The sequence below is a fragment of the Arvicola amphibius genome, chromosome 3 (assembly GCF_903992535.2).
Source record: "Arvicola amphibius chromosome 3, mArvAmp1.2, whole genome shotgun sequence".
In the NCBI taxonomy this organism is placed as follows: Eukaryota; Metazoa; Chordata; class Mammalia; order Rodentia; family Cricetidae; genus Arvicola; species Arvicola amphibius.
The window spans coordinates 3,240,130-3,256,323 of record NC_052049.1 but is presented as its reverse complement, the minus strand read 5'-3'; the positions used below and the strand labels follow the sequence as shown (position 1 = coordinate 3,256,323).

The following is a 16,194-nucleotide window of genomic DNA, read 5'->3' as shown; positions in this document are numbered from 1 at the left end:
TAAATGCCACAAACAGTATATAAAAGAGGTAAACATATGCTTTTTAAAGGACAAACACATCACCAATGATTCTGTTCCTTCTGGGATGGGATAAGAGTGGCAGGACAGCATTGTGATTCTTTGGTTGTAAAAGTAGAGGAGGTGTGAAGAGAGGGGACAGACTATTACAGGTAGAAGACCCCGATGCCAGGGCGCTCCAGCAGGCATCCCATACTCCTGGGGATTCTTCTAAGGAAGCTTCGCAGAAAGGTCACTGCTGAGGGGTTCCGACACTCACCTCTCTTCTCTGCAATAGGGCAGAAAAGAACATTGGGGGTGATCGTTGCAGGCACGAGGATGTTCTCTCTGGTTTCCTGGGTGCAGGAAGCAATCCGAGGCTGGCTGTCCCTCCCATCAGGGCACTGCACGGATTTCCTCCTTCCGCACACACCCCCACAGCGGGCTGTGCACTGCAAAAGCAAGAGAACCACAGTCACATGCTGCCAGGACCTCCAGCGCAAGCTCAACCCACTGGGCATGCCCACCTTGTCAGGCGGCAGAGCCGTACACACGAAGTGATGGTAGCAGGGGACCAAAGATTCCTGAAGTGAGATGACGCTGGCCCTCTCCCAGGACACCGCAAACCAGCCAGTAATATAGCTGCTGCCCTGTGGTGTGGCTGCCATCCCACCCTTCTCAGGGATCAAGAGAAGACAGCCTTGGTCTGTCTGGATGCGCTCCAGTGGGAATTTGATACTGCAACCTTGATTGAGGTTTCCTAGGAACAGCGCACTTTTAAAAAGCAGAGCCTTGCATAAGGACACAGGTATCTGTGGACTGGCCTAGGATCTCCTCAAATTTTAGACAGTGTGGAAAATGAAGACTCAGAACCTGTCTCCAGGGAAGTTATCACAGGTTACTCTTATGTTAAAAAAAAAAAATCAGGGACGCTCCCCCCTCTGTCGTTTTGGTTTCTGTTTAAGGTATTTGAGAGAACAAAATTGCTTATTGACACTGAGATTCGTGCCTTGTACTTTCTCACCTGTGTGGGACTTTGTCTTGAATCAGGTCTGATGATGTCCATGGCGCCAAAACCCTATTGCCCCTTCCCTTGCTCTCCTCTGCCCTGAAGGTAGCTGTGTTCGGATTAACTGCAGACATGAACCTTTGTCTAGAATGTTCTCAGATGAAATACTGAGGGTCAGATGGACACAGGGAACTAGTGCCTGCAGAAGGATACCAGGCTGCTTTTTCATGGCACTAAGGGATGCACAGTGTCTTTAGGGACAAGATGGCACCTTTATTGATAAACCTGGGGAGCCTCAGAGGTGTTCAAGCCAGACTGTTTTGGACCCCAGGTTCAGGACTCCTGTGCCTAGGCCACCATGCCAGCCAGGAACCCTTTGAGTTAGGGCATTACATCTTAGCACCCTGAGCAGCAGTGACACAGGGAGAATGAAGAGTGAGCTAAATAGACCCTGCTCACTAACTGTCAAGGTGCACACTCCACTGTATAGGAGCTTTCTGATGCTAATCGTGTGCCAGAAATCGAAGAGAAGAGTCAGCTAGACAGACAGGGGGACTTCAGTGGGCCCATGGAGATTAATGGGCCCAAGAAAGAAAACAGCACAAGTCTAGACTGGGTTATATAAGCTGTGTTTAGGCAAGACTGTTGCCTCAAGTATGTCAGGAATGTGAGAGATTAAGGGACACCTGGAAGAAGATGAGGTCAGCTCTCATTTGGGATGTGTCCTGGTGCGCGGTAGACAAACTGGCTGGGAATCACTCTGTGAGGAATTGGGACACGGATGGCTGACTCATGTTGCTCACCCCCACTTCCTAGACAACATACTGGAGGATGAGTCCGCAATGCTGGAGCACCAGGCATGGGCCAACTCACTGGCACAAAGCAGCATGCCAGTATCATTCAACTGTCCTTGCTGGACTTGTTCTTGCTCCCTGCCACCATCAGAGCATTCAAGTGACCTCAGATTCACTGGGGACTAGTGTACACCTTCCCTCTCCAGTAAGGAGAGAAATGGACACGGAGCTGCTGGAAATCCCAGAATCTCAGACCGAAGGGATGGCTTTTTCTTCTTTCTTCCTCTTCGGGTAAAGCAATGTCTGGAACATTTTCTAGGCTTTTACTCCGGTTATTTCGAGATCAGAATTAGTGAAAGTCACCCACCGCTCTGTTTCAACTTGTAACTATGACAACCAGAACAGCAAAGCAGTGGACAGATGCATATCTTATTCCTGAATCTCCAGGGTCAGATTGGCCAGCAGATGTTTCCCACTGTGTATCTTATTTCTGACACGCTGCAAAAAGCTCAGCTCAGCACTTGGTTCTTTGCTTTGTGAATGTCAGGCACCCCCACTCAGCCCATGGGCTATTGAGAGCTCTTGGGCTGTGGTGAACAGGACGAAGCCAGCAAGTGGACCTGGTCTCATTGGGGACAGTTGCAGCCCATTTCTATCCACCTGCCTATCCATTCATCCTTCCAAACTGATCCTGTTTCCTGTTCAGCTGAAGATTATACTCAGGATGACAGTGAGATGTGTCCCGCGTAAATACAGCCATTGCAGAGTCTTCTACAAGTCTCCTCCTTGAGAAACCATGCAATCAGCTAACCAAAATAAAGTCTATAAAATCTCCCGATGTTTTACATACATTTATGATTCTGAAGGGGTCTGCGCTCACAGCTGTCCTCTGTTGGCTGAGGCCACAGATTGGACATACTTTACAGTTTCAAACCATTCATGTGCGGTTTGGTGTGTGTTTGCTACGGATTCCTTTAATGGTCACATATTAACCACTCATGGCTTCCTGTGCCAGGTCTTGTATCTCCGTACTTCCATACTCGTGATGACATGAATGACTCAGCACCTGGCCTCAGGGTACCTGAGGAAGCCACTGGTCAAAGTATGGTCCTAAGCTAGGCAGTGGCCAGCAGGCAGGGGGAGCCCAGGCCCTTGGCAATGCCAACTCTGGGCATCTTCACCTCCCATGGCTCCCACCCCTCCCTGCTTTCAGGCTTGGCACTATCCCTGGTGATTCAGAAGCCCTGGTTAGAGAGTTTGAGAATTCCTCATGAGAAAAAAAAACACATATTTATGTAAGAAAACAGTCTCTCAGATTCTCAATATTGCATTTCTCGACATTAGGCTGGAAGAAAAAAAATATTCAGCTTAAAACTTTGGAAATGTTTTGAGTTTGATAAAGATTTGCGGATTCGAGGAGATGAAAAGAAAATACGAAGTTTAACAAATGTGTCTTCTTTTTCTTTCCAGGAAGGGAAAGGATGGAAACTGTTTATCAATTGTGCAAACATGGTGGCTTCAAACTTAGCTGTATGTTAGGGTTTTTATCATAAGGTTCTTGTTAGGTCTTCCATTCAACAAACACACACGAGAAGCACCTGGAGCCCCCCTAGCTGTAGTGAGATCTGCAGCCTTGCTTCCAGCCGCCTGGCAGCTTATTTGCCCCAAAATAACAACACACAAAATATATTCTTTTAAACAGTGCTTGGCCCATTAGTTTCAGCCTCTTATTAGCTAATTCTCACATCTTGCTTTAACCCATATTTAGTAATGTGTGTAGCACCACAAGGCTTACCAGGAAAGATTCAGCATGTATGACCTAGCGGCTGGCTCCATGGCATCTGTCTCAGAGAGGAGAGGCATGGCTATTGCCTGAAGCATCTTGCCTCACTCCCAGCATCCTGTTCTGTCTACTCCACCCACCTATGTTCTGACCTATCAGGCCAAGCAGTTTCTTTATTAATTAACCAATGAAATCATCAGATAGAAGACACACCTACATCACCTAGCTCTTCCATTCACAAACACATGAGAAGCACCTGGAGCCCCCCATTAGGGGCTGGAAAGCAGGGAGGCAACTGAGGCCGAGAGACAGGGGAGGCAGAAAAGGCAGGAGGCAGCAGGAGCCAAGAGGTTCAGTTGGATGCTTGCTGTGGGCAAGTCAATGACAGCAGCTTTGAGAGAAAGTGTTAAGTAGAGACTGCTTGTTCATCCCTGGCCACCCAGACCTGAATAACCACACAGAAACTGTATTAATTACAACACTGCTTGGCCTATTAGTTCAGGCTTTTTATTGACTAACTCTTACATCTTAAATTAACCCATTTCTATTATTTTATATTTTACCACAAGGCTTGTGGTTTGTTACCCCTTGCTTCTTGAACTGCTACATGGCATCTCTCTGACTCCACCTATTCTTTCTATATATCTCTGTTTGGATTTCCTGCCTTGATTTACTCTGTAAGCCATTGGCCGAAACAGCTTTATTCATCAACCAATAAAAAGCAACCATATACAGAAGACCATCGCACATCAAGAAAGAATATTCAAAGGAGACTCTAGAGCCTCAAAGCTTTGCCGCCTTCCTATAGTTTTCTCAGACTTCTGCTGAGCATCTTTTCATGGCCCAGACATGCCTGCTACTTTGTAACCATGATCTGTACTGGCTCAGCTACTCTCCACACAGCCACTTGCTGCAGATACCTGTAAGACCTCCTGGATTGGTGATTCATGCTGGACTTGTGGCTCTCACATTAGAAACACTTGGAGAACTCTGTACAACAGGTCCTACCCAAGAACGCCTTGTAAAGACTGTGCCTAGTGTCTGACTCAGGGATTGGATGTGACCAAGGAGCCCCAACTGTGCCCATGAAGATGGTCCTCTCTAGGATCCTGCAAGCAGTGTCCTTCTACAGGCTCTAAGATGAAATTACCTTCTCCAGTCTGAACACATTTCTTTCTCAATAAAAAAGCCACTAGCACTAAATCTACAGTCTCAGGGAGGACTGGCAGGAGTGGGGGGTTGCTTCTACTATGCAGACAGGCTAACTGAAGACCTTTGCTGACGCTTCTCACTGAAAACCATCTCCATTCTGCTTCTCAGACTTCAGAACACTACTGGATCAGAAGTGATCCCTAATGTTGAGAGATCAACGACTCACACACAGAAGGTACTAGATTCCAGGTGATTGGCAGGAAGGATTATTCATTCCATCAGTGATGAACAGGTGTGTCTCAAATAATCATGTCTGCTTTAGTGGCTTTTTAATGCAACGAGAGCAAGCCTGTTCCTTTGTAATGCTGGTCTTTCTGGAACATGGTAGCTGCTAATCTCTCATTAAGGATGGTGGTTAACAACTGCATTCCCTCTGACTTGTAGAGCCGTGGAGATGGAGACCATGGCCTTAACACGGTACAAAGCTCAACCATCAAAACCCAAAGGATAATAGATACAGATGCACCCAGCAGTTCTGGGAACCCAGGTCTTCAATCTGCTACCTCTTTTTTCTAGAGCCTCTATTAAGAGGCATCATTAAGTCAGTCCCTTAATGTAGTGCCTTCCTCTCCAAATCCAGAGCATTTCCCAGGCCATGGAGATTACAGGCTGAAGCTGTGCAGAATGGGGTTGCACAAAACCACAGTGGCCTAATCATAATCACTTCTGACATAATCATGGACAGGGTTGTAAAATTTGTGCAAAGCCACCCAGTCCCAAAACATCAACTCCCTTGCCACAAGGAGGTGTAGATTGTGGATTATCCATCAATAGCTCTCAGCTGGTTCCTATTTTCCCCATGCCCACTTAGAGGCTTTGGGAGCTGACTTGCAGATGAGTGAGAGCATTGTGCATTCAGTGCAGCATCCATCTGGTTTGCAAGTCTGTCTGTATTCTGTTCATGCTCATCCCTCTGTCTCTTTCTCTGCAGTTGCCATAACATATCAGGCATAGTTGTCATCTATGGAAGCCCATGGTGTCATCTGGGCCCTAGCTGCTGACCCTTCATAGGCCATGTCCTTCCCAAATGATCTGTGCTGTCCCAGTAGAGCGGCTCTGCTCTGTCAACCTTTGACATGCCCGTCTGTGACACATGAAGTGAAGAGAGCAACAGGTGACTACGTTTAAGCTGGTCCCAGATCCCACGGCCTGGGAACTACCAGATCCGCAGTACACATGCCCGGAATGATTTAGGTCAACCTTATACCATGGCTCACCATGAAATAAGAGCATAAACAAAGCTATTTGAGTTTGAAGAGACCTCAGATAGCAAATCACCACAATGTCCTTTAACCGGGACAAGAATAAACCTGTCTGCTGCGGAGGGTCAGCCAGTCATGGACCATCCATTACTACCTGAAATTTTTCCAGCCCATAGAATTTCTACAGTTTCTGTGCAGGGTCATGGGTACAAATGCTTACGGCAAATATTCCCCATGAGTTATTATTGCGCTGTAGAAGTTATGGTATTGAATTAACAAGAGGATCACAGAGGATACAAACCATAGCCAGTTGATACAAATTAATCATTAGACAAATCAGGGATTTCAGAGCTACCAAAGCTATTGAAGACTAGGGTAGGTTTCAGGTTTGGGTTTAAGTAAAGTGTTGATAAACCTTTACACATGCCAAGAGAATAGACCCAGGCTGGGGTGAGTCGGTCAGTGTTGGCATGGACTATCTCAGTTGGTCAACTCCACTAGGCACTTGGGTCACATGACCACATGTTCCCCTAGTTCTTGGGGATCAAGCACCTATTTCTACAGTCATTTCCTCTGCAGGACGAAGTGTGAGGACTGGCATTGCTTTGCTTGTAGTGAGCGGTGACTTTGCCTACTCTCACATCCTTATAGGACTTACCTACATCAAAAAAGTTACTAGCCTTTGGACTAGGGTAGGCGGTCATCAGCCTGAGAGGTTGACTGCAGGCACTTGTTGAGCTGTGACCCTGAACCAACCATTCTCACAGGATCAGGTGTTTTAACATTTGGTCTTCAGTAGGTGGCGCTGTTCTTTGGAGGCTGTGGATGTTTTAAGAGGTAGGGCCTAGCTAGAGGAGCGTATCATAGAGGGGGGCAGCCTCAAGATCTCTCTCTCTTTCCTCTCTCTCTCTCTCTCCTCTCGTCCTCCTCTCTCTCTCTCTCTCTCTCTTCTCTCTCTCTCTCTCCTCTCTCGTCCTTCTTCTCTCTCTTCTCTCTCTCTTTTATCTCTCCCAGAACAAAGAGGCATGAAAGGAAAGCCCTGAGCAGGCGGCTGGAGGTCTGTCAGCTGTATGCAGGCCTCAGCAGCTATAGGGGTCTGAGCTCACCCAATCTGGCAAGCACTCATACTGGGCACTGAGGAAGGAGGCGGGGCATAGATGAGTGACAGATATCAAGAACCAGGGGCCCAAGGAACAGAAGCCCATGGGACTAAGCTTCTGGGAAGTCAAGCAGAAATAAGACAAGGAAGAAAGGCAAGCCAAAAGAGTCTTGGTAGAGGTGAGACAGATGGTAAGGAGGGGGAGTTTGAGGAAGCCAAAAGCCCGTAGAGCAGTGGTTCTCAACCTGTGGATTGTGGCCTCTTTGGGGTGCAAGCAACCTTTTCACAGGGGGTCACCAAAGACAATCTGCATATCATATATTTCCATTACCATTCACAGCAGTAGCAAAATGGTAGTTATGAAGTAACAATGACAATAATGCTATGGTTGGAGGTCACCCCAACACGAGGGACTGGATTAAGGGGTCACAGCATTAGGAAGGTTGAGAACCACTGCCCTAGGGAGACTCTGCATACCCTTAGCCCAGGTTGCTGCTCCAAGGGTCCAGGCACAACACGAAAATCCCTATCTCATTTTCACAGCCTCGTGGTTGTTCTATAAACTAACCACTGCTGATTTATTATGGATCTCGGTTTTTCCATTCACACCCATCTCTAGGGATCTCTGCCCAGGTTTTACCAAGAGTATTACATTTCCTTACACTTGGTGCCATAAACATTTGCAAGGATGCCCAGGGGGCCCAATAAGGTCCAGCAACATGTAGAGTTGATCCTCAGCAGGCCATACCCACCCTCGAGGGGCCACCCACGTGTGGGAGAGAAAGGCCAGGAGGGCTCAGTGGGCTTTGGGGTATATACCTTGACAGGTAGCTGCCCCCCAACCAATGTGAGCCATGCCCCGGCATCAGCGTCTTACCTGAGACCAGGGTGAGGCAAACCAGCTGCTTCGTGGGGGGCCTGCAGCAGAATATGGGAGGTTCTTGGGACAGGGAAACAGGGCACAGGGTCGCTCCAGTTCCAGGTCCGGCTTCGGCAGATGCAGGCACTTCTTGGAGGCCAGCTCTCGGTCTTTCCAGAGATGTACTTCTCGGCCAGCACCTGAGAACTCTCTTCTGTGTCCCCCTCTCGCAAGTCACTGAGCACTGGGAAGAGGAGAGCAAAAAAGAACTCAACAGTCAAAGTGTTCCCTGATGGCACCAGCTTTAACACACACATAAATATAGACATTTCATGGCTTGGGCCTTGGCATTAAAAAAAGACATTTATAATATCCAATATTAAGTCAATAAGGAGGATATGAGGCTGGCACTGTGGTACAGAAACTCCAGCAGGAGGATGGCAAACTGAAGACCCTGACTCAAAACAAAACTACAAACAGCAGATAATACTAGAGGTGATACATAGGGGTTGTGCAGAAGGAAACCTCATGGGTGTGATTCTGAGGACACTTCTACTGCTAAATTTAAATGCTTGGCTGTCACTGATAACAACAGAGAAATATTATGAACAAAGATATGTAGTGAATCATAGCTCTCTGTATCGCCCCCACACCTCCTCTAAAGCCACAGTATGGGCCCCTAGAGTATTCCAGGGTTCAGAAACCTTCCCTAGAAACCTGAGTGATTCCTGGAAAGGAAGCAGCTAGGCACGGGGGGCGGGGGTGAGAGCATTTGGGGTTGGTGTGTGTGAGAGCACTTGCTCTCTCTGGGATGCAAGCCAAGACCAAGTGAGCCCTGCTGCCTGGCTCCTGCATGAGCTGAGAGGCTCTGGATGGACCAGTGAATGGACACGAGAAGCTGTAGCGTCTGCTAAGCAGAAATGGCATGTGAGGCTACATCCTCCATTACCTCAGGCCACTGCCGGTGTCCGCAGCAGCGATCCCAGCTCTGAGATACTGCTGGCTTTTGCTTGGTAGAGGGGCAATACTGGGCAGCCTCAGGACCACCGGGTCAAGCTGCCAACAGGGGATCTAAGGGATCTAAGGGAGCAGAGGTCCTTACATTTACTTGGTGGCTTCTGTGTCCCCTCCATCCAAGACAGAGTCACATTAGAAGACTATTCTCTGCTTCTTATTGTATAGCACAGAGAGAAACTCTGGTATATGTGTGTAAGTCTGTATGAGTATGTGTGTGTGTTTGTGCATATTCTCTGTGCATGTATGTGTATGTATGTATCTCTCTATGTGTATATAAAACATGTGTACATATGATTTATATATATGCATACATACATCTCTTTCTCTGGGTGAGATGTATGTATACATAATTATTTTGAGTGGTAACCTTTTAATTTCTTTTCTTCTTATTTTTGTTTTTGTCATTGTTTTTATTTTTTAATTTATTTAACTTTATTTTATATGCATTGGTGTGAAGGTATCAGATCTCCTGGAACTGGAGTTACAGACATTTGTAAGCTGCCGTGTGGTTGCTGGGAATTGAACCTAGGTCCTTTGGAAGAACAGTCAGTGCTCTTAACTGCTGAGCCATCTCTCCAGTCCTTCTCCCCCCTCCTCTCTGTACATGTGTAGTGTTTTAAATTCCACATTAAGAATTTCATCCCTGGAAAGAGCCCATAGACTATGTAACCTAAGCCTCCTGCTGTCTGCATGTAGCTTCAGAGGTTTTCTCAGTAGATTCGACTTTCCTACTGAAGGTAGAAACTCACCCAGAGTTGCTCTTTCATTTGCTCTGGGTATCGTGAACCTGTGCACTTGACTAGCAGTGGCGAGCTTACTCTATCCACTGGACAATGTTGCGCTTAGTTTTCAGTGGCAAACAGTGTCTCAGGAAGATGCAAAGCCCTGGGGGCCACACTGACTCTCCTCCTAAACAAGGCACTACCTGGTGTGTGGGGAGAGACAGGGTACCTTTGGCCCTGCCCTGAGAAGTGTGAGCAGAAACAGTGACTTTCTTTCCCAGCTGGTGTGGGAGGGTGGAAGTTTGGCCTTGAGGGGCAGTATATCCTTGGCTGGTGTGAAAAGATTTCTGAGGGCCTGTTGGGCTTACTTAGGCCAAGGCTAGTCAGGAAACCTCTTTACTCCAAGCTCAGAGCTCCATGGGGTCTAGACATCTCCAGTCAGATGAAAGGGGATGTGCTCTTCATTGCTATCCATCATTGGCTCCACAGCCAGCGGTTCAGCAGTGCAACCCAAGACATTTCTACAAACATGAACTGACTGCCCAAGGAGACCCTCTTCAGAAATGCGTTCTGTGCTTTCTGAATGAGCACATCCACTTCCTGATGTGCACAAGGCTTGAGAAAGCTACTGGCTTTCTTTAGCCACAGGTGTCATTGTGAGGAGGGGTTGGGCACTGAGGGAGCATGTCAGCATGGATGCCAGGGAAGCAGGTGATCTGAGGCCATGACTGACTCAAAGCATGGGAAACAGAACTTGCGCAGTGTGAGAAGACACAGTGAAGCTAGCAGAGGCAGAAGCAGGCTGCTTGGAGCAGTGAGGCCGGCCCCATTCTGAGGGAATCTGGTGGGCGTACCTGGGACCAGGCAGACACCAACCACTGCAGCTTCTTGTGCTTTTGGCAGCGCTTGAGCAGGCAGATTTCGTGGGTCCTCGGCTTGGGTTCCGAGGTGCAGGCGGCGTCGTGCAGCAGCTTGGCTCTGGCGGAGGGGTTGGTGCTCTTGCAGGCCACCGCTCTCTTCCTCCACCCTTTCCCACAGGTCCGCGAGCACTGCGCAAGAGAGTGAAACTTTCAGCAAAGGCGGGACAGTTTCCAAACTCTGCTGGATGTCCCAGGCCTCAGAAAGAGCATTCCACAGTGTTGTCCAGCCTCCGTCCCTTCTCAGCCCCACCTGGTTACCTCGGCCCAGGGCCCGGTGCTCCATGCCGGTGGGCAGCTTTGAGAGTTGCAGACCTGGTGACTGGAGGGTGCAGGCTGCGCGCACAGACTGGCCAAGATGGGTTCGTCACGGTAGTGCGCCCTCCGCGTACACTGCACAGGTCTGCTCTGAGTGCCTCCGCCACACGTCCGGCTGCATGTGCTCCAGTTTCCTACGGACCAGCTGGCAGGGGACGCGGAAACACAGAAAACCACAGTGAGGGAGGGATGGCGTCATGGCTCCAAGTCAGTGGGTACATGTATGTGTTGACAGGTGGCCCATGTCTTTCCTGTGATACCTGACACAAATATCTTTTCCCACAACAGTTTTCATAGAGAGGCCATTTCTGCCCATGTGTCGCTGGTGCTGAATCTGACTCTACGCCTTTAAGGGGAATCTGGTTTCCCTGTATTTGCAAATAACTTACCTTAGAACAGATCTTTAATCTCCCTCTAAACTTTTTTTTTATAAAAATAGAAAACTCCAATCATATCCCAAATAAAAGACCTCTATGCTTATACCCACTCAGCTTCAACAGCCATTAACACCTGACTTAACCTATGTAACAACTATGTGCAAAATTCAAATGCAGCTATTTCAATACAACATGTGTATGTCAGTTTCAGACAGTTATTTCCATGCGCATTCCTTGAGGATTCAAATTCCTTGTGTTTTTAAAAATGTAACCACAATATCATTATATCTAACACATTATGGTATTTAACATGTGTGTATGGGGTGAGATTCTGGAGGAGCTGGAGGGGAATAATCAAAATACATTGCATGAATTAATGATCCTTATCTACCATACAGTCTGCTTCCCCCCTCCCAATTACAGGATTTTGGATGCTGTGTCTCTGTATTTCCTACATTACTTAGCAGCTGGGTAGTTCAGATTTGATTTGATGTCACCTGTTGTCACCCAGGGCCTGGTGTACCTATTGATAGGATGCTGTGATATCTCATCCTCTTTTCGGTTTCTCCACAGTGTTTTATCCCAACGCTACACTGTGACTCCCATCTCTGGCTTTAAAAGCATCCTTGTTGGCGGATGTGCTGGCGGGAACTTGGGGGTGAAATGGAGGTGGGTCCGAGTTCAGCCCAATGGTGCCCTACTAGGTGTGAGCTAAGCTTGGGTCTGACTGCACAGCCTTGCGTCGGAGGGCTTTGTGGCCATGATGATAAAGCCAGAACAAGGGACCGTGAGGACACCTATTTCAGCACAACCACGATGGTCAACCAGTCCAGGGCACCATGAGGACACACATTTTGGCATGGCCATGAAGCCCAATCTGTACAGGGACTGTGAGAACACAGGGCACCGTGTGACCATGACAGATGCTCAGCCAGACAGGAGCCGTGGGGACACATAATGTGGTGGGGAGTTTGCCCATTGAGCCATTTCCTTGTTTTAGTTTGGGACTCCTTGTACAGTCTTAAGACTAAGGTGGTACATCTGAAAGGAGAGGCAGCTGAGGACCCTTCCTAGAAGAGAAAGGGGAGCCCCACTCTGAGTTCCGCGATGCCTGCAAACTCGGTAGCAGCCGGAAGAGAAAGGGGAGCCCCTCTCTGAGTTCCGCATTGTCTACAAACTTGGTAGCAGATGGGTGCTTGTGCTTAGTTTTGTTTTGGAGGTGCCGTATGCTGCTTTATTCCTGAAAATATTCCATTACATGTTGAAGCAAACAGTAAAAAGCCCTGTAATTTTGAAACATATAAAAAGAAAACACACGAGGGCTCTTGCAACTGGTCCCACGTCAACTGTGGGAACACCAGATTCTCAGTATCAGAAAGATGAGTGTTTTTATTGAACACTAACAGATAAATGAGTGGCACATCCTTCTGGTGAGGAACTGGTGTCTGCTGCGTGGTGTGACGGCTCCACACTTGGATCCTCTTGGCTGCTCCTTGGCCTTCTCTGTACTCTTTCATGTCGTTTTTTAAAAATATTTTCCCATTTCTTATGTTTGCTCTCAGCCCTGCAGCCTTATAAATGGTAATTGGTGTCCACGCTAGGGCCGTGAAAGACAGCTTGGCTGCTCACATGCTTTCCACACCTCCTCCCTAAGTCTCCTGTCTCCACCATCTCCAGCCACTCCAACTGGGTTGAGCTGTTCTCTACCGGCTCCCTTAACTGCAGGTCATTAAGAAAAGCCTTCTGAACAGAGATCACGCAGATTGCTTCTGCAAGTGCCAAATGTCTGTTTTGCTTCACAGAGGGAGCTCACGGGAAATGCCTTCACTCCAGCTTAGGAAAGAGTTTCAGTCCACACTGTTCTGATGCCGCCCCAGGGAGGGTTCCCCATGCAGGAACAAGCCTCATTCAGCAGCTGACCACGGACCACAGCAACGACAGCTTTGTTTAGTTTGTCTGTGTCTTCCAGTGGAAACAAGAAGACTACTCTTCCTCAGTCAGTCAGGGTTCCCAGGCAGGATATGGATGCACTCAGCCTCCACTGTGGGGGCTTTCTCACAGGGCCTGCCTGTGTGGATCTCACCATGGCTGTGAGTTGTACAGAGAGTTGCTTAATCGCAGGTTGTGTTTCTCGGCATCTTTTGCTCCACATTAAGGATCTGTACTGATCAACAGCTACTAAGGTTTGGATCTGGACTGTTCCTTAAAGGCCAGGGTGTTGACAACTAATGTCAGCCCTCAGTGCTATTGCGATCTATTCTGATGCAGGAACTGTTAAGAGGTGGGGTCTTGTGGCAGGGAATAAGGTCACTAGGGCAGACCCTTGAAAGAGCTGCTGGGACTCCAGGCCCTGCTGGCCTCGCATCTGCTTCTGGGACCCTATGAGGAGGTAGCTTTCTCAGGCTCACATTCCTGCTGTGATGTGATGTTTCCCCACAAGCCCATGAAACAGGGAAACCGACTATGGAGACCTCCAAAACTGTAAACCAAAATGAACTAACTCTTCTCCCTTTTAGTTGACTAATCCCTGGCATTGTTCCAGTAACAGAGCACCGATCAACATACCAGGTGTTAGCTGTTTCTCAATGAAATCCTCCTTGCTATCCAGTACCCTTTTAAAGATAGAAATAATACGGGGCTTCATACCGTCTATTGGCTTTGTTGGCATTTCAAGGTCAAGCATTTTGTTCTATGTTTTCAGAGTTAACTCTCTGTGAATGCTTTTGGGTGCAGTAATCATGGGGAATGACGAACACACAAATCCCAGTCATAACACACCTGCAAGAAGCTGTGATGAGCGTTCTGTGCCCACGGAGAGACGTCATTTGACAGATGAGGATAGACGTCATTTGACAGACAGAGAAATGACAGTCTGGAGGCTCTAACTTGAGCATTTATCTTCAGGTGGGATTTTACAACCTGGCTTTCCCATGTAATAGCCTCTGTCACAGCACTCAGGTCTCTTATGATTAAACCATCTTCCTCACATGTGTACGTGAGCCCTAATGAGTCCCATGATACCTCCCACCCAGTGTGCACACACACTCAGTGCTTAGCAGCTTCCAGCTGCTTCTGTGGCTTGAGAGAATGGGTGCTAGCCACGCTCCAAAGCCACATAAACCCCGTCAGCATGTGTAAATCATTTGAGATTCACCACCCTTTTCAAATGGAATGTCTCAAATGTAACAGTTCACACTAGCAGTGAATACAGGCACTTTGAGCAGCTGCCCTTTCCACGGGACAAAATGAGCTTATTTAGAGCACAAGCCGGCTGGCTGGCCATGGCCCGAGGTCAGTGGATAAAGAACATGGAAGAGTCAGGTGGTCAAGGTTCCTTAGGTCTCCCTTCTTATCAGGTGATGAGAATTTAGGGTTGGCCTCTCTGCCAAAGGACATTTCTGTCACCATCTCTCAGCACCAGCCCCCAAACAAGTTCCATCTCTGCAGGAGCTAGGGGACCTGTTACGTAACCAGATGCATAAGTGTGAGCTGTGGGGTCAGATGGACAGGCGTGGCAGACTGCTGCAGTCTTGGGGCATGTGCCCACCTCCTGATCCCAGGAGAATCTCCAGACTCTCCAGGTTCTTCTGACACGTGACAAGCCCTAGACGCTCAGAGTCATGGTGCAGCTTGGCTGGCAAGCTTTCTCCTCCTCTTCCACCAAACGTGGTTTACACAGGTAACTGATATACTGACTAGCAGGTCAGGACCTTCTCTGTGATGTGTCCTTTGGGGGTTCATCTGTGTCTGCCTCTGCTGTCTAGGTCAGAGCAGAAAGCCCACTTCTGACTGACGGCTGGCAGCAAGGGGCTAGCGCTGGAAGCCAAGCCCTTCCCCAGCACCTTGAGGATTTCCACTCAGCAGTTACTTCATTTTCTTTAGTCTCAAAAAGTTGGACCACTTTCTTTCCTTTGAAGAGCTGAAGGGCAGATTTATAATGAGCCAGACATGGACCCTGAACTATTTTCACGTCTAGATGCAGGATCTCTCTGCTGAAGCATGCAGAGCCAGACATCAAAAACTTCAAAGGAGTCGCCACACCGTTAAAGGCCTATAAAGGCTCACTCCTGTATAAAAATGCTATTTTTACCAGATTTTCTTCTCTCACTGTCCTGCCACTGCAGACTACTTTACAAGCAAACAGAAAGGACCACAGAGCTTCATTTACACAGGGTAAAGAAAAAAAAAAGGAAATTCTGGGAGACACAAACAGCAAGTTGACCACCATGTTATGCATGGTCTCAGTTCATCCAGGTTTCAACCAACAGTGTCCATCTTGTGTTGACAGAGGTTTCTGTCTCGCCCAGTCCCGCAGCAGTTCAGTCCCAAGGAAACACACAAAGGTTTACATTAATCACAAACTAGTTGGCCTATTAGCTCAGACTTCTAATAACGTTTACATCCTACATTAACCCATAACTCTTGTCTGTGTCAGCCATGTGGCTTGGTACCTTCTATCAGCGAGGCATTCTCATCTTGCTTCCTCTGGGTCTGGGTGACGACTGCAGACTGACCCTTTCCTCTTCCCAGAATTCTCCTGTTCTTGTCACCCTGCCTCTACTTCCTGCCTGTCTACTGGCAAATCAGCATTTTATTAAAACAATACAAGACCATTGTCCCACAGCACATCTGAGAGTTTACTCCCTGCAGAACACTGGACTGTTGCAGTAAACTTCTCACGATGCCTTAGAGGGACTGATTAGTTCTGGAGTGAAGTGAAGTCATGGCTCCTGAGGAATCTGCCCTTCATGCATGCAGTTTCCACCACGAATGGGATGGAAAGGGTGGGCATTTGATCCTGGTAAGGCAGCAGAGGTGACTCCCGTTGACCAGCTCTGTCTCCAAGAGGTTAGCCTAAGAGTTCTGGTGTCCCATGCATGAATGAGAT

General features: G+C 48.0%; 1 protein-coding gene across 1 annotated transcript in view; it reads right to left on the bottom strand.

Moving 5' to 3' along the window:
* Adamts16 (ADAM metallopeptidase with thrombospondin type 1 motif 16) overlaps nucleotides 1-16,194 on the bottom strand; it is a 106,422-nt gene that overhangs the window by 997 nt on the left and 89,231 nt on the right. The window contains 8 exon segments of the mRNA XM_038323844.1: nucleotides 278-314; nucleotides 316-387; nucleotides 390-449; nucleotides 7,974-8,125; nucleotides 8,128-8,149; nucleotides 8,152-8,199; nucleotides 10,549-10,743; nucleotides 10,873-11,074. Of these exon segments, the coding sequence (XP_038179772.1) occupies nucleotides 278-314; nucleotides 316-387; nucleotides 390-449; nucleotides 7,974-8,125; nucleotides 8,128-8,149; nucleotides 8,152-8,199; nucleotides 10,549-10,743; nucleotides 10,873-11,074 (788 nt within the window).